Genomic DNA, 27,094 nt, shown 5'->3' on the forward strand with positions numbered 1-27,094 from the left:
TACTCACACACTGACACACACACAAAGTACTGTACATTCAGACATAAACACCCACATTTGCACACACATACACTGCACACACACTCTCTGACACCAGTATCGGCGGAGCTGACCGGATACAGGTGACGTAAGCCCTCAGTGATTGGAGGAAATATTTAATTGGTTATTTATTTTTATTTCATTTGCATATAATCTGCATTGTGTATAGAAATATATTGTATGAATTTGACAGAGAGAGAGAAACAGATAAAATCAAACAAAACACATTCATATAAAATAATAAAATAAAATACATACAAACTTTTAATACGTTATCGATAGAATGTTAGGCTAAAGAAAACCAACTGGTATAGTATTATCACTATTATTACTATTTGTATTAGTAGTAGTAGTAGTAAATAATGATAATATGCAGACAGACAGACAGAATGACAGCCAGGCAATATTTGCATAAACCACGCCCCCACTCCAATCTGCTATAACTTCACTAGTAGGAAGCTGGACAACTCATAACAACACGGAGACACAGAAAAGTGCGACACAGAGACAGAGGGACACGGAGAGTGAGACAAACTGAGACAGGGACAGAGATCGCGAAGGACAGGCAGACAGACAGACTGACACTGACAGAGAGAGAGAGACAGAGACAGGGGCAGACTGAGACAGTGACAGCGGGACAGAGGCGCCGAGCGGGACAGACGGAGACACGGAAGATCAGAGAAGGGGTTTCACCATGAAGTCTGTGACGCTGTTGCCGCTGTTGGGGCTGCTGAACTGTCTCCACACGGACGGTACCCCTGTCCGCCTGTGTGTCTGTATCATTGTCCCTGTCCGCCTGTGTGTCTGTCCGTGTGTGTGTCCATATCATGCATTACACCGTAGCGCTGTTATTGGTGCCGTGTTTGGGGTTTTGGTAGGGGAGTGGAGTTAGTGTGCATTAAGATTTTTTTTATTTTTTTACATAAACTGAACGAAACTAATAAACAAATAATTATGTATTCAAAAATATTAGTTTTTGCAGTGTCCTTCGATTTCCGCCTGTCCATCCGTCTGTTTGTCTGTCTGCGTCTGTCGTGACAACAGATACATGAACGAGAATACAAAAATAACGAAATATACCGCGATAGACTCGACGAATCTGACAGAAATCGCACTTTGATCTGATACAAGATACTTTTCCATTCCTTCCGCGTCAGGTGCTCTTCTGTGTGACGCTGGTGTGCAGGAAAAACCCTTAACTGATGATATTATCTTTAGTAGTAATGGTAATACTAGCAGTGGCAGCAGTAGTGCCAATAGTTTTAGTAGAATTAAGAATGATGATAATAACATGATGGTTGTTTTTCGTGTATTTATGATAGTTGTGCAGGGGGTCCAGGACAAAGGTTATCTCCTATCTTTTTGTGTGTATCTGTGGTGTCTGTGTCAATACTTGTGTGTGTCGCTCTCCATCTGTCTGTCTCTGTTTCTCTTTCTCTCTGAGTGTGGTCACATCATACTCGTCAACACAGAAGTGAAAGTATGCGGTGTGCGTGTGTGTCAGTGTGTGTGTGTGTGAGAGAGTCTTACAGTATGTGTGTGATAGTGAATGTGTGTGTGTATGCTTGTATGTGAGAGAATATGTGAGAGTGTCTGTGTGAGTGTGTCTGTGTGTGTGTGAAAGTGATGCACATATTCTCGCTCTCACGCAAACACTGATATTCACTCGGTCCATCCTCTGTCTCCCCCTCTCCCCCTCTTTCTCCAGGTTCCTCTCTGGTTCTGGAGGGTCCAGCTGCTCCAGTCCTGGAGGGTCACTCGGTCACTCTGCAGTGCCTCTCAGACCTGGAAGATGACATGAGCTCAGTCCATTTTGAGAAATACTCCCAGGTCAGAACCATTGAACACCTAGAGCCAATCAGAGTCCAAACACTCACTGACAAGACACCCAGAGAGAGAGTCAGTGTGTCAGTCAGTCAATCAGTCAGTCAGTCATTCAGTCAGCTTGTGTTGTCAGTCAGTCAGTCGGTCGGTCAGTCAGTCAAACTTTTTTGACCCAGGGACCCCTTTGTCACCCAAAGGATGGCCAGGGGGGTCGCTGATGGTATAAGCGTGTGGGGGGGGCACTACTACTATTTTCACCAGAGGGCCTGAATGCATTTTTTTTTTTAGGGGGGGTACATTTTGCCACAGACCCCGTTGCACCCCCTCGCGGACCCCAGTTTGGGAACCTCTGTGTTCAGTCAGTGTATCAGGATTAACTCTCTCTATTTCTCTCTCTCTCTCTGTACAGTATATGGACCGCTGGTATCGCCTGGACCAATCTCGGGTCATGCGCTGCTGGTACCTGCAGGTGAACGCCACGCGTGAGCCGGGCCGGCTGGTCCTGACGGTGTCGCAGGTCCAGAGTTGGCACAGCGGGCCCTACCGCTGCGTCCGCCAGAACCTCACAGACAACAGCAACAACAACAGCAGCAGTAGCGATGGCGACAATTACGAGGATGATTACTCCTACAGACACCGCTACTACTACCAGCACTCAGACAACACCCCCAACTACACTGACATCTCCAACTCCATCAGCGTGCCAGTGCATTGTAAGGGGTGGGGGGGATTTAATTTATTCTGTGTAATGTATGATAATGAATCTTCATATGTGATGTAGTGCAATATAATTCAGTATAACACAATGTAATCAGTGTGGTGTGTTAGCGTGTTGTAACAGCGTGTTGTAACAGTGTGTTGTAATAGCCTGTTGTAAGAGCGTGTTGTAACCGTGTGTTCATGTCCCTGTGCAGACATGCGTGACGTGTCTATCTATAAGGACAGCAACTTCTACAGCCGCTACTCTGGCCAGCTGCAGGACCTGTGTGTGCCTGAAGGGGGCGATGTGGAGGTGGACTGCTCTACATCAGCCTCCGAGACGCCACTGTACACCTGGAGCAGAGAGGTCAGAGGTCACACTGACTGACTGACTGATACACTGACACTCTGACTGACTGACACACTGACTGATAGACACACTGACTGACTGACTGATACACTGACACACTGACTGTCTGACTGACTGACACACTGACTGACACATTGACTGACTGACTGACTGACTGACTGACACACTGACTGACACACTGACTGACTGACACATTGACTGTGTGACTGACTGATACACTGACTGACTGACTGACACACTGACATTGCTTGCCTGTCTGACTGTGCAGTGCAATCAGGTGTATAGTGTACTGCTGGCTATAAAATAATATTCATATTCATGACAGACCAGAACTCCGGTCTGTTCCCCAGGCAGCTCTGGTTCTGTACAATTGCGCTCGACTGCCAGTGTGTTCTCTGGGACCCAGGCTCAAAGTAGTCAATCATGGACACCCGCTGTGGGTCGACCGTAAAATCTCAATAATCGTTCCTTTAATTGCATCGCTTCATAATGCAGTTGCTCTGGCGGAGGCGTAATTACATAAAGTGTGCCCAGAGAGCGATGCAGTTGGTGGGTAGTCTTGCCAGCAGGCCCACAATCCCGGGGCAGTGAGACGCAACATGATCTTAAAGCTGCCCTGAAGCAGAAATACATTAACGAGTCAGAAGAGAGCCGAGTCTTAGCGGAATTGACATTGCTGCTTTCTTGTCCTGTGGGCCCTGACAATACAGTCAAGTTGTTTTATTTTACTTGTAAAGAAAGGCATTTTAATGTATCGTTTGGACGGACAATGTAAGGAATCATACGCACTGCTCATTCTGTTATTGTTCATAAAGCACCCTCCCTGGGGGCTGCCTCTTGTGGTGACTCGGAGGTACTGCAGCCTTTAGAAATCAAAGCCCTCAACCAATCTATCCATCTCTCACTGTCGGCGTGGCCAGGGCAATGACTGGGTGGAGCAGTCCAGCAAGCTGAAGCTGCGGCGGGTGCGAGTGGAGGATTCTGGGAAATACACCTGCACCGCCTCCCACCCCTCCGTGTCCCAGCTGAGGAAGAGCAAGACCCTGACTCTGATTGTCACCCCCGGTGGGCAGGGATGAGGGGTGGTTGAAGGGGGAAGGGGTTGGTCCAGGGGTAACAGAGGGGAGATGGGGCAGGTCAGGGGGGTAACATATTAAGTCATCAGAGGAGAGAAGGGGCAGTTGAATGTGACGGGGAGGTAGGGGAGGTCGGAAGTGAGGAGTAGCGGGCTGGAGTAGGAGATGTTGATATCCAACATTTGACTTTTGACCTCTAACCTCTGATCCTTCCCCCCGCAGAGGAGCTTCCTTGGCTGCAGTCTTCCCAGGGCCGTCTTGTGCTGATTACATCAGTGCCAGGGGCGGTGCTGCTGCTGCTGACACTGGGACTGTCCGTCTGTCTGTACCGGCACCGCAAGATCACCAGCAAGGGCCCACTGTGAGAGCCTGTGACTGTCTGTCCGTCTGTCCGTCCACATGATTGTGTCTGTCTGTATGTGTGTGTCTGTGTATGTCTATGTGTGTGTCTCTGTCTATGACTGTGTGTGTCTCTTTCTGTCTCTGTGTGTATGTCTATGTACTGACTCTAACCTTCCTCTCCCCTCAGTGATGACCACTCTCAGAAGAAGCCCATCTACAAGACTAGTGTGGAGTCCCTGCCCTCCACCACCATGGACACACAGCCCCTGGTCTGAGAGAGGGGGAGTGGGGCAAGGAGGGGAAGGAGGATGGAGTGAGGGAAGTGGTGAGAGAGAGAGGAAGAGGCTGAGTGAAGGAGTATGAGAGAGGGAGGGAGAAATCCAATCTATAACCTTGTATAGGGGAATGAGGGGACACTGAAACTGAAACACCTCCTTCTAGAATGTGATTTAGAACACACAGCTAGGATAGCCCTAGAATACAGGTCAACAACCTAGAACCATAGCAGGTATTCCAGAACTGTGATTACTACTCTAGAGCCAGCAAACCTTGGTAAAACTCTCTCTCTCTCTCTCTCTCTCTCTCTCTCTCTCTCTCTCTTAAGTTTTTGTGTTATTTTGGGGATTTGGGTTGCTCTCAGCTATCAGATTTCTTGATGTTGACTTGTTTTTCAGACCATTTAAAGTCTCTGTATTTACTGATATACATTTTATATGAACTTGCAAATATTTTAGCATTTTTTTATTTTTTTATTAAAGATTTCTATTAATCCTATAAAACAGAACATAACGCAACACTGCACACTCGGTTGCACTCGCTCACACACACACATACACAACAAACAACTGTGCAAGTTGAAATGTTTGCTCTCTCTCTCCGTCTCGCTCTCCGACTAGATGTTTTATTGTTTCTGCAGCTTTTAAAACAACAAACTTTAATTAGAGAGAGTTTAGAGAGGATAATTTGGCTAATTAAGAACAGTAAATTAAACCGAGAGGGAGAAACAGAATGGACAGAAGGAGAGGGAGAGAGAGGAATAGGGGCAGAGGAGGAGAGGGGAAGGGAGAGGAGAGAGGGATGTAGACAAGGGGAGAGAAGGGTGTACAGTGAAGGATAGAGGAGAAGGGAGGGGGCGAGAGAGAAGGACAGGGGCAGAGGAGAGTGGAAAGGAGGGAATAGAGAAAGAAAGGAATGTAGACAGAAGGGTAGGAGAGGAAAAAGACAATTGGATGGAGAAGGAGAGGGGAAATCAGAGAGAGAAAGGCTTAATTAAACTAAAAAAGATTACTTCAATAAATAAACAAACAAACAAGTAAATAAAAAAATAATGGGCAATTGAGGAAATTGGTGAGGTTTAACAATTCAGGTCTGTGTGGAGACCAGGCAGAGAGAGAGAGAGAGAGAGAGAGAGAAGGAAGAAAGGGGTGGAGAGGTAGAGAGAGCAGTTGTACACAGACTCTGTAGATTATGTTCTCAACTTTGTACTCCTAAAAATCACACGCACTTCTTTTTGCTTTCTGAATTTCCATGTGTGTTTGCACTTTCACAGTCATAATAACCATAATAAGATGAAGATGATTAATAAATGCACTTTACAAACAAAGCCACATGTTGTTTTCTGGATTCCTTTATTGCCATTCTCCTCACTCTTGGGAGTTCAAATTCATCCATGCTCTCTCTCACCCCTTCTCTTTTCATCCCCCCATTCCCACTCACTTGCCCTCTTGTTCTCTCTCTCCATCCCTCTATTCCTCCTTCTCTGTCTCACCTGACCTCCCTCCTCTCCCTCCATCCAGCAGTGTCTTCCCTCTCCCTCCATCCCTGTGTATAATCTGCACTGCACGTGATCTATATTAATTTACTTCCAATATCTACCTATCACAATTTATATACAGGCCGACAGTCTTTAGCAGTGCTCGTTCTGGTCGGCTTGCACAGGCCCCGATGTATAAATCCTCCTCCGGTTACCGGGCTGCAGGGTCTGCCGCTGCTGCCGCCTCCTAACCCCAGGCGTTGTTAATCTGTCACTTTACCTGCAGAATTAACGGCTGTGTGCAGCAAACGGGCCGTTAAAATCGAGCACCGCAAGAGAATGATATAGGGCGTGCGTAGTAGAACAACAATAACATTAACGGTAATGATTCAAGAAAATAATAATAATAGGAGAGACTGATGAGAAAAAAACTAGGGGAATTGATAGGACACGGTTGTTAGAGCAGCAGCAATAATAATAATAATAATAATAATAATAATAATAATAATAATAATAATAATGAAGTAGTAGTAATAATAATAATAATCATGTGACAATTGAGTTTGTTTTTTAACAGGACAGAAATAAATGGATTCTCTATCCCGTCATCTCTTTCGTTCCTTTTCTGTCTACTCCATCTCTCTCCCTCTCCCTCTCTTACCCTCTCTCCATCTCTTTCTCTCTTGCTCTCTCCCTTTTCTCAATTAACTTAATTACCCTAATTATTTTCCTCTGCTCTGACAGGAGGGGAGAGAGAGAGAGAGAGATGTATTGTATGGTGTTAATGTTTACAGGTTGGTGCTCTTTGAAACAACATAAAAATATAATTATTTTTGTTCAGGCCCCGGGGCTCCTCAGTGAATATGAAAAACAGAGAGAGAGTGTGACAGAGAGAGAGAGGATGGACAGATGGAGGAGTAGTGGTTGACGGAGGGGGGTCCCTTCTGTGTTAACGGGGGGGGTATTGTGGGTATATTGTGTGTTTTGAGTGTGTCTGTGTGAGATAGAGAGAGAGTGAGTATGTGTCTGAGAATGTCTGAGTGTGTGTGAGAGAGGGAGAATGTGTGTGTGTGTGTGTGTGAGTGTCTGAGTGAGTTTCTGCGTGTGTGTGAGTTTGTGTGTGAAGAGAGAGAGAGAGAGAGAGAGAGAGAGAGAGAGAGAGAGAGTCAGTGTGTGTATGAGAGAGAGTATGTGGGTGTGGGTGTGTGTGTGAACAGTTGTCATTACATGCACCCTTGGTGTGACAGTGTGGCTATGGTTGAAACACTCATTCAGCCCCAGAGAGGAGTCTGAACAGAACTGATGAATTTATATTTAATTTGAACTGACACACTGACACACTGACTGACTGACACATTGACTAGAAGGATTGTTTGTATCAATATACTGCTGTGGTCTCAGGTCTTAGACACAGCTTCCATTGCAGACATGCAGAATGGTATGTGATTTGGAGGGAGGGAGGGAGGCAGGTGGTATTGCCCCATCAATCTCTCACTGCCCCCCATCTGGAGAGAGAGAGCGAGGGGGAGAGAGATGTTGTCGGTTATTAATTGTATTGTTTGAATACATAGCATCTATGTTGCTTAATTGCTTTGGCGGCACTGGATCACTCCTGTCATGCCAATAAAGCGATTTTGCATTTGAATTTGAATTTGAAAGAATAGAGAGAGACAGAAGGATAGGGAAGGGGAGATGAAGGACTGAGGGAAATGGAGAGTGGGGAGAGAGAGAAATGGAGGAACGGAGGGCAGAGGGAGAGAGGGGGGAGAAAGAGATTGGGGGAGGGGATAAGAGGAGAGTTGAGAGAGGGGAAAGAGAGATGGAAAGAGAAAGTAAGAAGGGAGAGAGGGATGCAGGGGGGGGCACAGAGGGGCTGCAGGGACAAAGAAAGAGGAGAGGGAGAGAAGAGGAGGAGGAGGGAGAGAGGTAAAAACTGAGGGCCTGAGCAGAAGAGCAAATTTAAAGAAAACAAAAAAGAGAGACATAAAGAAAAATAATGAAACTGGTTCTTGATAAATATAAAAAATATAGTAATAAAAAAATAATAATAATAATAATAATAATAATAATAATAATAATAATCAGAACTATGTGACATTGAAAGTATCTGTCAATTTTTCTGTATGTGACAGCAGGTCCTGCATATTAAATGAGTGAATGTGTGGGATTTTCTATATAGCAGTGTGCAGGGTAGTATCAGTGGCAGAGTGGAGGGGTATTGGAAGCAGCAGTAGTATTTAGGTTAGGGGCATCAGGATGTGTCAGTGACAGCGACTCTACAGTATTATGTTACTAGACGCAGTAGTGGTGTGTGTGGTAAACAGTGTGGTGGTTGTAGCTTGAGGAGAAATCCCTGACATGTAATCGTACTTTGAATATTGTATTTACTTTCTAATGCTCTAAAATGGGAGCTTGTGACGCTTCAATGTAATCTTGCGTGTTGTGTCTGCAGTGTGTCAGGGGATGCCCTCTGTACAGGGCGCTGGCAAAGACTACAGTGGGTCTCGGAGGTCTCTGGTGCTGTCCAGAGCGGGCAAGGGCCCTGTGTCCCTTTCTCAGTTGAATTAAGTTCAAGAACACCTTTATTGGCAGGACTAGGTGACATCACAGTGTCCAGAGCATTAACAGACAGGTCTAGAGCTCAGGAACAGGGAGATGGGGAATAATAGATACTCACTTCTGTATTACACTGATTCTGCAGAAGCCATGGAACACCACTCTGTGAACCCGCCAGAACGCCTGGCGCAGGAACCGAGTCTCCACACTGTTCGGTAGCAGTGGTGACTGTGAGGTTACATAACTACTGAAGGTAACTGGGGTGAGCACCACCAAGGAGAAGTGTCACTGTGTGCAGTGTGTCCAATGGGACAGGGGCGTATCATAGTAGACAGAGGCATGTGGAAGGAGACGGGTGTGTTGAATGGGACATGGGTGGGACGAAGTGGACAGGGGTGTGCTGATGGGGGCAAAAGTGCTATACAACTATAGTATACCCACAAATTATGTTAGCACTGCACCACAGATCTGTGTATTTAATGCACTTTAATGTCAGTCCAGACAGTTGAATCTTAAGCAGAGTTGGAGAATCGGCTGGAAATTGGCACTGCTGATTGGCTGTCGAGCATCTGCAGGATGTGGCATTTTAAATGTTTTAATCGGATACAATGAAATAATTGGGAATAATATGGGGTAAAAAAAAGCACAACATTTTACTATGTTTTCACCATGGTACACCACACTACACCTTGCCATATTTTTACCACATTTTAACCATGATGCACTGCACCACAAAGTGTTATTGTACCACTACACGTCTGGTCTGTGTTTCTCAGTATCTTGTCAGTCAACCAGATCTGATAATTCTGCTGTCATTGTTTAATTTTTATTCCGTTATAAATCAATAATTATTAATTTATATTCGTAACAGAATTACGTTTACGATTGTACGCAGTGCCCCAGTGGGGCCACATGGTGTCGCTGTTTGCAGGATGTTCCCACGCTCCTGGAGAAATACAGAGCAATACAGAGCATGTTACGCATCTCTCTTTCTCTTCATCCGTTTCTTTCATTCATTCGCCTCTGTCTTTTCTCGTTCGTTGTCATTCTTCCTGAAAGTCTGTCTGTGTGTCAATATCTGTGAGTGTTTTATTATTGTAAACTGCTCTTATTTGCCTCTCCCTCTTTCTCCGTTTCACACTGACTGACTGACTGACTGACACACTGACACGCTGACTGCCACACTGACTGCCACACTGGGAGACACGTTGACTGACATGCAGACACACTGACTGTCACATTGACACACTGACAGACACACTGGTGGATTCACAGACACTGACTGACACACTGACTAACACACTGACTGACACACTGAAACACTGACTGACTGATACCCTGACTGACACATTGACACACTGCCGGACACACTGACTGACTGACACGCTGCCACACTGACTGCCACACTGGGTAACACACTGAAACACTAACTGACACACTGAAACACTGAAACAATGACTGACTGACATGCTGACTGACTGATACCCTGACTGAAACACTGACACATTGGCAGACACACTGACACCCTGGCTGCCAGAACCACAACAACGACAACAACATCAGCATTTACCCCTCCATCCATCAGAATTGACAGACTGGCCCTTTAAGAACATCTTGGCTCCCTTCCCCGACTCCTCCCCCTCAGTGTACGTAACGCCGCTCCCTGTGATGCAGACACCTTATTGGCCGACGCCTTCGATTCCACGGCCCTCCTGCGCTCGAGTGGGCGGGGCCAGATGTGGGGGCGTGTCTCGGGGTCGGCGTCTCTGAAGTGGAGGAGCTGGTTCGGCGAGATCGCAGCTTGTGTGCAGCGTGTGGTCGGGTCTGCTCGGACCCACGGCAGTATTACGTGAATCCGACCGATGCGCCTCTGTGTCGCTGAGGGGTTTCGTGAAGTATCGTTTCTGGCCAGGCACCGACTCTGGCGATCATATAGCATCAGAAATAGACAGACACAGAAACTGGAATATTCACTGTAGCACATAATAATCATCATCATCATCATCATCATCATCACAATAATAATGAGAATGGCTATTCAGTGGAGATACTGCGTTGCTCTTGTCGGTATGGCAGTGCTGTCCCTCACGAATTCAGGTAAGTGCGCTGCTCTGTTGGGTTTATTGGGTTTTTCAGGAGAGAGAATGTAGGTGTGTGTGATTTTAACATGTAATGTAACCGTATGCATTTACTGTCATTTATATGCATTATATATTGTGCACATTATATACATAGAAACATTGGTTTCGGTATGTATGGGTTGTGTGGGCACGCAGATACAGACAATTATTAACAGACCTTTGATTGTATCTCTCTCTCTCTCTCTCTCTCTCTCTCTCTCTCTCTGTCTTTGCATGGGTTTCGGGGCGCTGTGCGCTAAGACAGGGGGTCAGTGTCCGGGCGCTTCTTTGCGGACCGGGCTGCCCGTCCGTTGCGTCTCCGATCTCGCATAGTTTAAGCCGGAGGGTTTGAATTGATTTACGGAGGCTATCCAGTGAACCTGTCCAATCACGGTTACAGCTCGACTCGGCACGGCAGTCACAAGCAAAGGGATGAAAGAGAGAGAGACGGGGGTAGAGACAGAGGGACGGGGTGGGGGGTGTAGTGAGGGGAGAGGTAGCTAGGTGAATGCATTGGTTAATATCTATTTAGCATACACAGCGCCGTGGTCATATGGTTATAGAAAATGACAGTCTCGTTTCTTCTCTGCCGTTCAACATCAAATACAAAGTTAGATCGCGCTGTGTGTGTGTGTGTGTGTGTGTGTGTGTCAGTGTGTGTGTGTGTGTGTGTGTGTGTGTGTGTGTGTGTCAGTGTGTGTGTGTGTGTGTGTGCTGCTGCTGCTGCTAAATGATGGTCGCCTTCGCGTCGGTGCGTTGGGCTGTACGGGGGAGCCAGCGAGCGAGCGCAAGGTGCTTTAGAGTGACGTTATGCTTTTCAGTGATTGTGTGTGAGAGAGAATCTGCGTTTGTATACGGATCGATAAAACATGTATTTATGTTTGTACTTATTGTTCATCACACTCAACGTATGTCTGTATTTGTATTCGTGACTTTTAGTTCCTGTCTTTTATTTTGTATTATAAAGAGTTTTGCCAAGAAACAAAAATATCAAAATGTCATCTCTCTCTCTCTCTCTCTCTCTCTCTCTCCCTCTCCCTCTCTCCCTCTCTCTCTCTCTCTCTCTCTCTATGTATATATATATATATATATATATATATATATATATATATATATATATATATATATATATAGCTAGGTGAATGCATTGGTTAATATATTTATTCTGTCCACCCGGGCTATACGGACTGGTTGATTGACCGACTTTTCGAGGGAGAAAAATACGAAAGTAAATGAAAACTTCTGCTGCTTTCAGAATCAACGTGCGTCCTTCTCTCAACGTGTTCCTTCCCCTTTCTCTATGAAATATAAATTGGGTGCATGCCTCGGTCGCTCACAGAATCTCGCCCCTTTCTCTCTCTCTCTGTCTCTCTCTCCTCTCTGTACAATAGTGACAGCTGCGGCGTGTAAACTGTATAATGCGCACAGTGTTGGCGGACGCAGGCGCGTGTCAGTCGGCCAGTGGTACGGTGCCCACCCGGGGCTTTCAAAGTGCGGCGATCTGTCTGTCTGTCCATCTCTCTATTTCCCTCTGCTTGTGCCTCTCTTTCTCTGCCCTGTTCCCCACCTCGGGCGATAGGTGTGACTTTCCGGTGCACAACGTGACGCGACTAATTGTATGGTTGCATTCTTTTGGTGTTTAAATATTAATCATGTACTGGTAGGGAAGACAGCAGGGTTAAACGTATTTAATTAGCGTGAATGACGCAATGCACTATATTTTACTACACTGCACTGTACCCCAGTGTACTGTGCTGTACTACACTTTACTGTACTACACTGCACTGCACTGCACTACACTTTACTGTACTACACGTCACTGCACTACACTATAATGTACTCTGTACTTTACAGCACTACACTACTGTACTACACTGCGCTGTACTTTACTGCACTGCACTGCACTACACTGTATTTTACTGCACTGCACTACACTGTACTGTACTACACTGCACTGTACTTCACTGCACTACACTGTATTACACTGCACTGTACTTTACTGCACTCCACTACACTGCACTTCACTATACTGTGCTGTACTTTACTGCACTACACTACTGTACTAGATTGCACTGGGAAAGAGTGAAAGAGAGAGGAGAAAGGGGGGGAGTGACAGAGAGAAATGAAAAAGGAAGAGAGAAGGGGAAAGAGGGAGAGAGAGGTATGGATATTTAGAATGACAGAATAGTAGAATGATGTGTGTTGAAGTAGCAGATAGATGGAGAGATGAGAGAGAGAGAGAGGTGGATTTAATATTGTGAGATGCAGCACACAGTGTCATCGTTACCGTAGTGTTGGTAGATGGAACATTTTTTTATTATTTCTTATAATGTATCTATAGTGAATTATTTATTGTGGACATCTGTGGGTCTCTCTGTGCATGTCTCTCTAAGTGTGTGTACTGGGTGTGTTGTCAGTGTGTGTCTCTGTGTGTGCAGTGTATGTGAGTGGTGAGTGTGAATGTGTGTGTGTCTTTGTGTCTGTGTGTGTGTGGGGGGGTTCTGCAACGTGGTCCTGGATGCTGTTGCTGGGGCCGTCGCCGTGGCGCCCGCTGCCTGACGACCGTCATTAATCTCCTCACTGTCACTGTGCTGCAGCCAGCCATAACTGTACTGCAGAGAGAGAGAGGAAATAGAGAGAGTGAGGGAGGGAGAGAGGAAGAGAGGGAATTGAAAGAGGGAGAGGGGGGGAGGGATAGTCCTTGCGATTAGAGCTTAAGGACTAGAGAGAGAGGGAGTGAGAGAGAGTGAAGGATAGAAAGCGAGAGAGTGATGAAGAGGGGATCGACAGAGAGATTTGGAGAGAGAAAGAGAGCGATGGGAACTTAGAGATTGGACTATAGAAGGGGGGGATCAGGCAGGTGCAGCTTTGTCCAATTTAGCTCAGTTATGGCGAAGCATTATTGATTATTGATCAGGGCAGGTGATTGAGCGACACAACATAGAGCCGCCACTACTGTACTCAACTCTCTCTCTCCCTATTTCTCTCTCTCTCCCCACTTTCACCCTCTCTCTCTGTGAGTGTGTGTTCATGTGTTTGTGTGTTAGTGTGAATGTATGTGTTAGTGTGAGTCTGTCTGTGTTAGTGTTAATTAGTGTGAGTGTGTGTGTGTTAGTGTTGGTAAGTGTGTGTGTTAGTGTGAGCGTGTGTCTGAGTTAGTGTTTATTAGTGCGAGTGTGTTTGAGTTTAATTTAGTGGCTTTTAAACAGAGGTGTGATATTAATATTTAATTGCATCTCTTGCTCTCTGAGTGTCTCTGTCTCTCTGAGTTTGAGAGGGAGAGAATGTAAAGGAGAGAGGGGAAAGACAGGGAAAATGTGAAGGAGATGGAGAGAGAGAGAGAGAGAGAGAGAGGGAGGGAAGGAGGGAAAGAGAGAGAGAGGGAGGGAGGGAGAAGGAGTGTGGGTTTTGCATTATAATGGGGGGGGAACAATGGGCGTCCAGAGAGAAAGGGAGTGAGGGGAATACAGGATGAGTGCGGCTGGGCCTGACTGCTGCTGGAGAGAGGGAGAGAGAGAGAGGGGGGACAAAGTGAAATGGAGAGGGCAAGAGAGGGAGAGAAAGAGGGAGAGAGAGAGATAGGGGGAAGAGTTTAAAACTGTACTGGACTGTACTATGCGTACTACACTTACTACTCATTGTAGTGTACTCCACTGCAATGTTCCCCACTGCACTCTACTGTATTCGACTGCACTATATTATATTTCACTGCATTCTATACACTGCACCATGCTATACTGTATGGCACTTCACTATACTATACTGTACCATATTGTACTGTACTATACTACACTGTACTATACTTTGCTGCACTATACTATACGGTTCTCTACTATGTTTAGGGTGAGGTTATATCTCTGTCTTCTGACCACTTTAAAGACCCTTGTTTCCAGCGCCAGCAGGGATTTGCTTGTGATTGCAGTTATTAAAAAAAACACACATTCAACAATTAAAACACGAATAAACGAAAAAGCAATCCAAAACGCCGGAGTTTGCGCCTCGTCTGTCTGAAAATGAGCGCGGTGCTGCTGACTGACTGAAGGAGGCCGCGGAATTCATCTCGCTCACAGCCCGAATTTGCTGACACGGGTTTCTAATAATAATAACGTCGAGGCCGATAATAATAATAATCGTAATTAGAAGAAGGGTAGAGTACCCAAGAACAGAACTGTGATCCGCGATGATTAGGATCCTAATTATAAACTCTGAGAACATTTGCTTTTTTCCCTAGTAATTAATTTAATTAGATTTTTTTTAAGCAGAAGTTGTCATTTTTGTTCCAGCTCCTCCGTGGGTTTTGAAGCGCAGGAACGAGTGAAGCACCGCAGTGCCGTGTGATTTTAATCCCGTCCACGGTTGCCAACGGTCCAACGGAACTGCTGTCTGTCTGGAGATCGGTCGTCACAAGCGCTGATTATGACGCGAAACCGCCGCTCTGTTTGTGCGATTCTGACGTTTGCAGGTCGGGTTCTTTTGGTTGCTAGGAAACACATAAAACGGAGATTTTTGTTTTTGAAACTGTTTGTGAACTACCTCAAACGCAACAACTCAGCAAACCGAAAGGGTTCGCGTAGCATTACCATTAACAACAACAGCGCATTCTTCGAACACCAACAACTAGACATAATAACAAGGGAAAGACCCAAATTGTCCTATAAATGCATGTTATGATTGGATGAAACCAATTGCTGTTGAACGAAAAGCATCAAAGAGCCGAGCTGCAGCGCAAAATCTACTCGAATTATATTCCTGCGCATATTAGTAAACTCAACCTGGCACGTCATTGTGTGTACACGGAAAAGTGAGTGTGTCTAATTCCCTCTAGGTCGGTTGATATATTGTATTTGGAAGCCCCCCATATCCCCCATTGTTGCTGGCTTAGGGATGGAGGAAATGAAATCCTTCACCTGCCCACCTAGCACACAGTACACAGTGGTGGGGGGGGCACAACTTTTCTGAAGGTTTATGTGCCACCAGGGGCTCTTGCTTATTGAGTTAATGTAGTTACTTCATCAAGGAGGCTTATCGAAGACTTTAACCTTTTATCTTATATTACAGCTAATAATTAAAAAATATGTCAATCACTCCACATGTTGAATCTATGGTAAAGATGTGTGATCCTGATATTCTTCACCCTCCCAGACTGGCCACTGTGTGGCATGTTTAAAGTATATGTTATGTCTCTGAACTGTATTTCTGCCTGTCACTCACATGCTTTTCACAGGAAGAAAATACATTTTTAAATAAATCCATGGTTTACAGCCTTGTATGTATTGAATATATTTCCCACGTAGTTTAAATATGTGTGTGTGTGTGTGTGTGGGGGGGGGGGGGGGGGGGGGATCTGGCATACTGGTGTGCGGTAGGAAACACAGCACACTGGACTGCGTAGGAAACACACAGCACACTGGACTGCATAGAAAACGCACAACATAATGGACTGCGTAGAAAACAGTGGACACACAGCACACTACATGTTTTGTTGATGTTCAATGAGTACACAGTAACTCAGTTTTATTTTATTTTACTTTTGTATCACTGTGTGCAAGTGCTGAATTACTCTGGGAACGGATCAGTCTGTTTCTCAGTTGCACTTGTTCTTGCAGTGTGTTTATTGCTGTGCGAGTTGGTGGGGGAGAGCTTATTCTATCTGCTAGAAAGATCAATAAAATACGCTTTTTTTATCTCTCTGGGTTGTGAAAAATAACGCAATTTAGAGTAACTAGAAGATATGCAAAATGTTCAACGAGCACATCATGAGAACTGAGAAGCTGTTTTATTTTGTTTTGTTGAAAATCAACGGCTACCTTATTACAGTAGCACATTTTTATTTTATTTTGCTTTTGTCTTGCTGTGTGGAAGTGCTGAATTACAGCGCAACGGGATGATTATTTTGTCTATGTAGTTTACAGTGATCTAAAGCTATAGACGCTCATTGTTTTTTTGTTTGTGTTCAAGGTTTTTTTGCAATGATTATTATGTATGTGTAAATCTGTAAAAAATCAAATGTCACCTGATACTAATGCAAAATGTTCAACAAGCATCTTATTAGGTTCTACACTTACAGTGAGGGAAAAAAGTATTTGATCCCCTGCTGATTTTGTACGTTTGCCCACTGACAAAGAAATGATCAGTCTATAATTTTAATGGTAGGTGTATTTTAACAGTGAGAGACAGAATAACAACAGAAAAATCCAGAAAAACCCATTTCAAAAAAGTTATAAAATGATTTGCATGTTAATGAGGGAAATAAGTATTTGATCCCCTATCAATCAGCAAGATTTATGGCTCCCAGGTGTCTTTTATACAGGTAACGAGCTGAGATTAGGAGCATCTCTTAAAGGGAGTGCTCCTAATCTCAGCTCGTTACCTGTATAAAAGACACCTGTCCACAGAAGCAATCAATCAATCAGATTCCAAACTCTCCACCATGGCCAAGATCAAAGAGCTGTCCAAGGATGTCAGGGACAAGATTGTAGACCTACACAAGGCTGGAATGGGCTACAAGACCATCGCCAAGCAGCTTGGTGAGAAGGTGACAACAGTTGGTGCGATTATTCGCAAATGGAAGAAACACAAAATAACTGTCAGTGTCCCTCGGTCTGGGGCTCCATGCAAGATCTCACCTTGTGGAGTTTCAATGATCATGAGAACGGTGAGGAATCAGCCCAGAACTACACAGGAGGATCTTGTTAATGATCTCAAGGCAGCTGGGACCATAGTCACCAAGAAAACAATTGGTAACACACTACGCCGTGAAGCACTGAAATCCTGCAGCGCCCGCAAGGTCCCCCTGCTCAAGAAAGCACATGTACAGGCCTGTCTGAAGTTTGCCAACATCTGAATGATTCAGAGGAGAACTGGGTAAAAGTGTTGTGGTCAGATGAGACCAAAATCAAGCTCTTTGTCATCAACTCAACTCGCCGTGTTTGGAGGAGGAGGAATGACCCCAAGAACACCATCCCCACCGTCAAACATGGAGGTGGAAACATTATGCTTTGGGTGTGTTTTTCTGCTAAGGGGACAGGACAACTGCACCGCATCAAAGGGACGATGGACGAGGCCATGTACGGTCAAATCTTGGGTGAGAACCTCCTTCCCTCAGCCAGGGCATTGAAAATGGGTCGTGGATGGGTATTCCAGCATGACAATGACCCAAAACACACAGCCAAGGCAACAAAGGAGTGGCTCAAGAAGAAGCACATTAAGGTCCTGGAGTGGCCTAGCCAGTCTCCAGACCTTAATCCCATTGAAAATCTGTGGAGGGAGCTGAAGGTTCGAGTTGCCAAACGTCGGCCTCGAAACCTTAATGACTTGGAGAGAATCTGCAAAGAGGAGTGTGACAAAATCCCTCCTGAGATATGTGCAAACCTGGTGTCCAACTACAAAGAAACGTCTGACCTCTGTGATTGCCAACAAGGGTTTTGCCACAAAGTACTAAGTCGAAGGGGTCAAATACTTATTTCCCTCATTAACATGCAAATCAATTTATAACTTTTTTGAAATGCGTTTTTCTGGATTTTTTTGTTGTTATTCTGTCTCTCACTGTTAAAATACACCTACCATTAAAATTATAGACTGATCATTTATTTGTCAGTGGGCAAACGTACAAAATCAGCAGGGGATCAAATACTTTTTTCCCTCACTGTATATATGCTTGTAGGCTGCACACTGGATTTCTGCAATATGAATAATAATACATAGAGAAAAGTTAAGTGCGTGAAGAAAAAAAACTCACTCACGATGGCACAGCGCAGTGTTAAGAACTCATGTGCGAAAGGGTTTTTGGCAAGAACAATAATTTTATAAATTTGTATTAGCATTAGTATTATTAGTAGTATTGCTGCTGTTGCTGCTGTTGCAGTTGCTGTTCCTGTTTTGTTGTTGCCGTTGCCATTGTTAATGTGCTGCAGTTCATTAATTTATTTTTGAGTTTCATTGACTTCATGTCCATTTGTTTCTGATAGACTGACCTCAGAGAGCTGGACACAGCTTGCGTACACACTGCAGTGCCCTGGACACTGGACTCCAGCTTTACAGCTTTATAATGGTCTGTCTGTCTGTCTGTCTAACTGTATAACTGTCTGTCTGACAGTTATACAGTTAGACAGACAGACAGACCATTATACAGTTAGTTAGACAGACAAACAGACAGACATACAGTTAGACAGAGAGACACAGACAGTTATACAATTAGACAGACATATAGACAGTTATACAATTAGACAGACATATAGACAGTTATACAATTAGGTAGACAGATGGGTATACAGTTAGACAGACAGACAATTATACAGAAGACAGACAGACTGAGAGTTATACAGTTAAACAGACAGGCAACTATACAGTTAGGTAGACAGACAGACAGTTATACATTTAGTTTGACAGACAGGCAAACAGTTATACAGTTAGGTAGACAGACAGACAGGCAGTTATACAGTTAGGTAGACAGACAGACAGACATTTGTACAGTTAGAGAAACAGACATTTATACAGTTAGACAGTTATACAATTCATTTGACAGACAGACAAACAGTTATACAGTTAGACAGACAGACAGAGAGTTAAACAGTTAGGTAGACAGATGGACACACAATTATATAGTTAGGCAGGCAGACAGACAGTTTTAGAGTTAGACATACACACAGTTATACAGTTAGGCAGACAGTTAGGAGACAAACAGGGTGCATTACACGTTAATACTGACTGAACAGGAAGTGGTGCTTTGCAAAGTGGGCGCTCTGAACTGGGCAGAGTGGTGGGGGGTTGAAGATGGGCTCTGTAGTTTGGATTGGGCCGAGGGCAGTCTGAGGCTCAGTAGTCAAAATTACTTATTTATCTGCTTATTTAATTTATTTTGTTATTTATTATTACTTTATCCTGCTTGTAAGTTCCCCAGGCACAGCCAGCAGGAAAATGTTCCCTTTCAAATTCTGTCACTGAAATACAGAGAGAGGGAAAGAGCGACAGAGTGAGAGGGTGAGACAGAGAGAGAGAGAGGCTGTGATGTGACAACAGAGATTAGAGGGGGAGAGAAACACAGAGAGAGGGAGAGAATGACAGAGAGAGAGTATGACAATGTGTGTGGAACGCATGGGGGGAGAGAAAGAGAAAGAGAGAAGGATGGAGTGAGTGGGTGAAAGGAGGGAGAGAGAGTGACAGACAGAGAGAGGAAATTACAGGGAGAGTGTGTGAGGGGGATAGAAGAGAAGAGAAACGAGAAAAACTGACATGAGGATAGAGAGAATGATGAGGGAGAAAGAGGGAGAGGAGGGCGACATAGAGAGAGAGGGCGTTAGGGCCACAGAGAGACAAACTCTGACACTCTGAGTGGGAGCTAGGAAGGGAAGGAGGGAGGGGGAAGGAGAGGGACTGAGGGAAAGAACGAAAGAGAAAGAGAGAGAGGGATGAGAGAGGTGGGGGGGAGACTGCAAAGGGTAACAGAGAGAGTAAGAGAAACAAACTGAGAGGCTTTGTGAGGGAACAAGGAAGAGAAAGAAAGTGGGGTAGAAAGAGAGAGGGAGGGAGAGAGAAAGAGAGAGAGTTATAGATAAGCCCATTTTAATCCGCACTGTTCTTAGTTAGCCAGAAGTGAAGGATTTCTGCTAAGTAGGACAAACAGAATTATTCCAGCAAACTGACACACTTTCACTTCGAGGGGAGGGAGGGAGGGGGAGAGAGAGGTATAAGATGGAGAAGGAGGGACAAGGAGAGGGAGAGGGAGATGAGGGGAGAATGAGAGGGTGATGAAGGGAGAGGGGGAGGGAGAGGGAGGCAGAGGGAGGGAGATGGGGAAAGAAAGGGAGAGGGAGGCAGAGGGAGGGAGATTGGAGGGAAAGGGAGATGAGGGGGGAAAGAAAGGGGGAGGAAGGGAGAAGAGGGAAAGGGGAGAGAGAGGGAGAGGGAGGGAGAAGGACGGAGAAAGAGGGGGGAGAGGAGATGAATAGGAGGACAGTTATATATTTAAGTAGACAGACAGACAGAGAGTTATACAGACAGACTGCTGTAATTGAGAGCACAGACGAGCACCATCAACGCAACACAGACACAGAAAAACAACCATAATTAATTGATGATTGAAAGCATTAATTAAGTATTTGTTGAATTAATAACGAGACACAGATTTTTGGGAAGAAGGTCAGAGCGCCCCCCCCCCCACCTCCCCCAGGCAGCAATACTGTTTCCTTTCATACACATCCAGAACATATCGCTCTTGGAAACAGAGAGCAGACTGTCACTGAAACATTAATACTGAGAGAAAGGGAGGAAGAGAGGGGATTGCACTCTACTGTACTACATTGTGCTGCACTATACTATACTACACTGTACTGCACTATACAACACTACACTAACTGCACTATACTGCAGTGTATTGCACTGTTTATACTACTCTCACTGCACTTTACTATATTTTATTGTACTACACTATAGTATACTGTACTGCACTATACTACACTCACTGTACTAATCTGCACTGTATTGCGCTGTACTATAATACACTCACTGCACAGTACTATACTAACACTTTACTAATACTGCACTGTTGTGTTGTGTCGTGTATCATCCTATAATTTGGTGTGAATAATGTATGGGCAGTGGGCTGTCTGAGTTTCAATACTGTCATTAAACATCCCTCTGTATGATGGATATGCAGTACTAGAGGGGTCACCTGAGTGTATCTGTCTATCAGTCAGTCAGTCAGTCATTCAGTTAGTGTATCAGTCAGTCACTGTGTCATTTAGTCTGTCAGTCTGTCAGTCTGTCAGTCAGTCAGTCTCTCTCCCTCCATTTTCACCCTCATTAATAATTCACTGGTCTCTAGTTTTCACATCTGATCTAATTACCGCTGCTCTTGCCTCAACTTGTACACGCCATCCACACCACTCTCTCTTTCCATCTCTCTCTCACACACACTGACTGACAGACTGACTGACTGAGAGAGAGAGAAGGAGGGACAGAGGAAGATGGCTGAATGGAGCTCCTCTCCTCTCCCTCCATCCCTCCCGCTCTCTTGTTCTCAGTGGCTCAGGTTTCAGTGAGAGCTCTCTGTTCCACACAGACAGAGAGTTTGTGTATCTGCTCTGTAAAGGAGTGAAGAAAGAAAGAAAGAAGAGAGAGGGAGATGGAGAGATGGTAACAGGAGGAGAGAACAGTGTCTTTGCTCTCCTTGTCTCCAGCTCCATCTCTCTCTCACCCTATCTGAATCTTTATTTCCTCTTGTGCCTCTCTTTTCTCCTTCTTCCCCATAGATGCAGTCACACAATCACTTTGTTCAGAGAACTCAGAAAAGCACTCCTCTCTCTCTTCTTCTCTTTCTACCTCTCTCTCCCTCCCTCTCTCTCTCCTCTCTTGCTTTCTCCCTCTCTTTCTCTCTCACTCTAGATCAGGGGTGTCAGAATCCAGTCGTGGGGGGCCAACTGGAGCTCCCAATTACTTAATTAATGTCATTAGTAACTCATTACTCATTACTTTATTTTTATAGCCGATATCTTAAAATTTGGTTGATTACACAAAACAATGAGTCCATAGAGTCTGGACAGAAGTGTTAAATTCATCCATTTTATTGTTTAATTAGGCTAATTAAGAAGCCAAGACCTGGGCTGGAACAAAACCCAGCAGAGACTGTAGCCCTACAGGACTGGAGTCTGACACCCCTGCTCTAGAGAGAGAGAGAGAGAGAGGGAGAGCTGTGTTTGGAAACTCACTTTTTACTCCCGTCTTTTAAATTCAAGCACATTCACAATATATTGCAAAGACTAAACTTTATTAAAGCAACAGATGAAGAGAGAGTGCAAGAGAAGCAGAGAAGGGGAGAAGGAGAGGAAGAGAGAGAGGGAGGGATGGTAGTTGTAGTTGCCATGGCGACAGACTGCAGGTCCAGTCTGTTCTATTAACACTTCCTGTTTGCTCTGACCTCTGGTGACCTCCCCCCCATTCCCATTACCTTCTGTTCCTATGGAAACCCCCCAAAATTCTGCTCCCCTGACCCTGACCCCCCCTCCCCAAGACTAGCCGTTACCATGGAAATCCCCCAAAATTCACATTGCCTGTTTGTTTCTCTTTCACTCCAGCTTCCCCCCCCTCTCTGCAGTCTGCACTGTACTCCACTGCACTGTACTGCACTGCACTTTACTATACTGCACTGTACTCCACTGCATTCCACTGTACTACACATATACTGCACTGCACTGTACTGATCTATATTGCACTATAGAGCTCTATACTGAACTGTATTGAACTGTACTGCACGTTGCTGTACAATACTGCTCTATACTGCACAGCACCATACTATACTGCTCTATACTGCACTGCACTGTACTATACTGCTCTATACTGCACTGTTATATACTGTACTGCTCTATACTGCACTTTTATATACTCTACTGCTCTATACTGCACTGTTCTATACAATAATGATCTATACTACACTGCACTGCATTGTACTGTACTGCTCTATATTGCACTGTGCTGTACTATACTGCTCTATAATGTACTGCACTGTACTATACTTCTCTATAATGTACTACACTGTACTATACTGCTCTATAATGCACTACACTGTACTATAATGCTATATATTGCACTGTACTGTACTATACCGTTCTGTTCTATACTGCACTGTTGTACTCTGCACTGTACTCCACTGCACTTCACTGTGCTGGTCTATACTGGACTATATTGCACTGTACTGCACTGCATTCCACTGTACTACACATATACTGCACTGTACTATACTGCTCTCTACTGCACTATAAAGCTCTATACTGAACTGTATTGAACTGTAGTGCACATTGCTGTACTAAACTGCTGTATACTGCACAGCACCATACTATACTGCTCTATACTGCACTGCACTGTACTATACTGCTCTGTACTGCACTGCACTGTACTATACTGCTCTATACTGCACTGTTCTATACTATACTGCTCTATACTGCACTGTACTGTACTATACTGCTCTATACTGCACTGCACTGTACTATACTGCTCTATACTGCACTGCACTGTACTATACTGCTCTATACTGCACTGTTATATACTCTACTGCTCTATACTGCACTGTTCTATACAATAATGATCTATACTGCACTGCATTGTACTGTACTGCTCTATATTGCACTGTACTGTACTATACTGCTCTATAATGTACTGCACTGTACTATACTGCTCTATAATGTACTACACTGTACTATACTGCTCTATAATGCACTACATTGTACGATACTGCTATATATTGCACTGTACTGTGCTATACCGTTCTGTTCTATACTGCACTGTTGTACTCTGCACTGTACTCCACTGCACTTCACTGTGCTGGTCTATACTGGACTATATTGCACTGTACTGCACTGCATTCCACTGTACTACACATATACTGCACTGTACTATACTGCTCTATACTGCACTATAGAGCTCTATACTGAACTGTATTGAACTGTAGTGCACATTGCTGTACTAAACTGCTGTATACTGCACAGCACCATACTATACTGCTCTATACTGCACTGCACTGTACTATACTGCTCTGTACTGCACTGCACTGTACTATACTGCTCTATACTGCACTGTTCTATACTATACTGCTCTATACTGCACTGTACTGTACTATACTGCTCTATACTGCACTGCACTGTACTATACTGCTCTATACTGCACTGCACTGTACTATACTGCTCTATACTGCACTGTTATATACTCTACTGCTCTATACTGCACTATTCTATACAATAATGATCTATACTGCACTGCATTGTACTGTACTGCTCTATATTGCACTGTACTGTACTATACTGCTCTATAATGTACTGCACTGTACTATACTGCTCTATAATGTACTACACTGTACTATACTGCTCTATAATGCACTACATTGTACGATACTGCTATATATTGCACTGTACTGTGCTATACCGCTCTGTTCTATACTGCACTGTTGTACTCTGCACTGTACTCCACTGCACTTCACTGTGCTGGTCTATACTGGACTATATTGCACTGTACTGCACTGCATTCCACTGTACTACACATATACTGCACTGTACTATACTGCTCTATACTGCACTATAGAGCTCTATACTGAACTGTATTGAACTGTAGTGCACATTGCTGTACTAAACTGCTGTATACTGCACAGCACCATACTATACTGCTCTATACTGCACTGCACTGTACTATACTGCTCTGTACTGCACTGCACTGTACTATACTGCTCTATACTGCACTGTTCTATACTATACTGCTCTATACTGCACTGCACTGTACTATACTGCTCTATACTGCACTGCACTGTACTATACTGCTCTATACTGCACTGTTATATACTCTACTGCTCTATACTGCACTGTTCTATACAATAATGATCTATACTGCACTGCATTGTACTGTACTGCTCTATATTGCACTGTACTGTACTATACTGCTCTATAATGTACTGCACTGTACTATACTGCTCTATAATGTACTACACTGTACTATACTGCTCTATAATGCACTACATTGTACGATACTGCTATATATTGCACTGTACTGTGCTAAACCGCTCTGTTCTATACTGCACTGTTGTACTCTGCACTGTACTCCACTGCACTTCACTGTGCTGGTCTATACTGGACTATATTGCACTGTACTGCTCTATACTGCACTATAGAGCTCTATACTGAACTGTATTGAACTGTAGTGCACATTGCTGTACTAAACTGCTGTATACTGCACAGCACCATACTATACTGCTCTATACTGCACTGCACTGTACTATACTGCTCTGTACTGCACTGCACTGTACTATACTGCTCTATACTGCACTGTTCTATACTATACTGCTGTATACTGCACTGTTTTGTTCTGTACCGTGAAGGCTTAATGAGAAACACAAATGCAGAGTGAGAGAGTGAAGAGAACAGGAGAGAACACAAGGTGGGAGGGAGAGGAAGAGAGGGAGCGTGAGGAGCTGGAGGGAGGCTGGTGCTCAGGGACTGAAGGATTTCTTTTTGATATATATATTTTTTTAATCTACATTTTGTAGTTTCTTGCTCTCTCTTTCTCTCTCTCCCTCCCTCCCTTGTTCCTTGCCGGCAGAGGTGTGGGGGAGCGAGGGAAGACTCCCTCTGTTCTTCATTCTTCCTCGTTCTTTTGTTTTTGTGTTTTTTTTACCTTATTTTTTTCTTGTTTCATTTTGTACTTTAAGATTTCCTCTGCAGGGCAAGATTTGTGTCACAGAGGGAGAGAGAGGTAGAGGTAGAGGGAGATTGAAAGAGTAGGAGAAGGAGAGGGGGAGGTGAAGCGAGAAGGGGTGAGACGGAGAGACCGGGGAGAGGGGAATGAAGGGAGAGTTAGGCAGTGTAGAGTGACAGTACAATTAGTAGATACACAGCGCAAGAGACAGGGAAGAGGCAGAGAGAGACTGAAAACAACAATAATAATTAATTATAATAATATAATGTATTATTATTATTATTATTATTATTATTATTAACTCCCCCTTCGCCTCCCTACTGAAGCAGCAATGATGTCATGCCTTGCTCGTCCCTGTGTTCCGGCGTTCCGTTGCCATGGCAAACTCACCTCCTCCAGCTGTTGCTAGGCACCGGTCTTGCAGGAGATGCAGGAGCTGCATGATGAAGGTGGGGGTTCGGAACGGGTGGTGGGGGGGGTATGATGTGGGGCAAAAGTATGGATGGTTGGAGAGAAGCAGAGGGAAGGAGAGAGAGAGAGAGAGAGAGAGAGAGAGAAAGAGGGATGGAGAGAAGTAGAGGGAGGGAGAGGAGAGGGAGTGGGAGACCAGTTGTACTATCAATGACAGTGTATTACAGTGCAGTGTGTTACTTTACAGTATTGTATTACAGTGCAATACAGTGTTACAGTACAGTGAATTACAATACAGTATGTTACAGTACAGTAGAGTATTACTGTACAATGTGTCACAGTGCAGTGTATTACAGTGCAGTATATTACAGTACAGTGTGTTACTTTACAGTACATTACAATGTATTACAGTGCAGTACAGTGTGTTACAGTATAGTCTATTACATAATAACATAAGAACATGAGAAGGTTTACAAACAAGAGGGGGCCATTCGACCCATCATGCTCGTTTGGTGTCCATTGGTAACTAAGTGATCCAACGATCCTATCCAGTCTATTTTTGAATGTTCCCATTTTCTCGGCTTCAACCACATCGCTGGAGAGTTTGTTCCGGATTGTGACAGCTCTGTGTGAAGAAGTGTCTCCTGTTTTCTGTCTTGAATGCCTTTAAGCCCAATTTCCAATTTGTGTCCTTGCAGATCTAGAAAAGCTCCTCTTAATGTGGTCAATGCAC

At 44.4% G+C, this 27,094-nt stretch overlaps 2 protein-coding genes across 3 annotated transcripts in view; both read left to right on the forward strand.

Moving 5' to 3' along the window:
* The first annotated feature begins 488 nt into the window (after nucleotides 1-488).
* LOC136764946 (uncharacterized) lies at nucleotides 489-5,957 on the forward strand. Its single transcript, XM_066719334.1, has 7 exons — nucleotides 489-791; nucleotides 1,748-1,869; nucleotides 2,273-2,576; nucleotides 2,778-2,929; nucleotides 3,853-3,997; nucleotides 4,231-4,369; nucleotides 4,538-5,957. The coding sequence occupies exons 1-7, from the start codon at nucleotides 734-736 to the stop codon at nucleotides 4,623-4,625; spliced, it is 1,008 nt and encodes a 335-aa protein (XP_066575431.1). The 5' UTR covers nucleotides 489-733; the 3' UTR covers nucleotides 4,626-5,957.
* Nucleotides 5,958-10,424: 4,467 nt separating this feature from the next.
* Nucleotides 10,425-27,094, forward strand: part of cadm4 (cell adhesion molecule 4) — a 37,814-nt gene continuing 21,144 nt past the window's right edge. Inside the window, exon 1 of one of the 2 annotated variants that reach the window (XM_066719336.1) lies at nucleotides 10,425-10,756. In XM_066719336.1, coding sequence (XP_066575433.1) covers nucleotides 10,684-10,756 — 73 coding nt within the window. In that variant the 5' untranslated portion in view covers nucleotides 10,425-10,683. The remainder of the gene's footprint in view (nucleotides 10,757-27,094) is intronic. The other variant, XM_066719337.1, reaches the window with a different exon arrangement.

This window comes from Amia ocellicauda, chromosome 12 (genome assembly GCF_036373705.1).
Source record: "Amia ocellicauda isolate fAmiCal2 chromosome 12, fAmiCal2.hap1, whole genome shotgun sequence".
Classification (NCBI taxonomy): domain Eukaryota; kingdom Metazoa; phylum Chordata; class Actinopteri; order Amiiformes; family Amiidae; genus Amia; species Amia ocellicauda.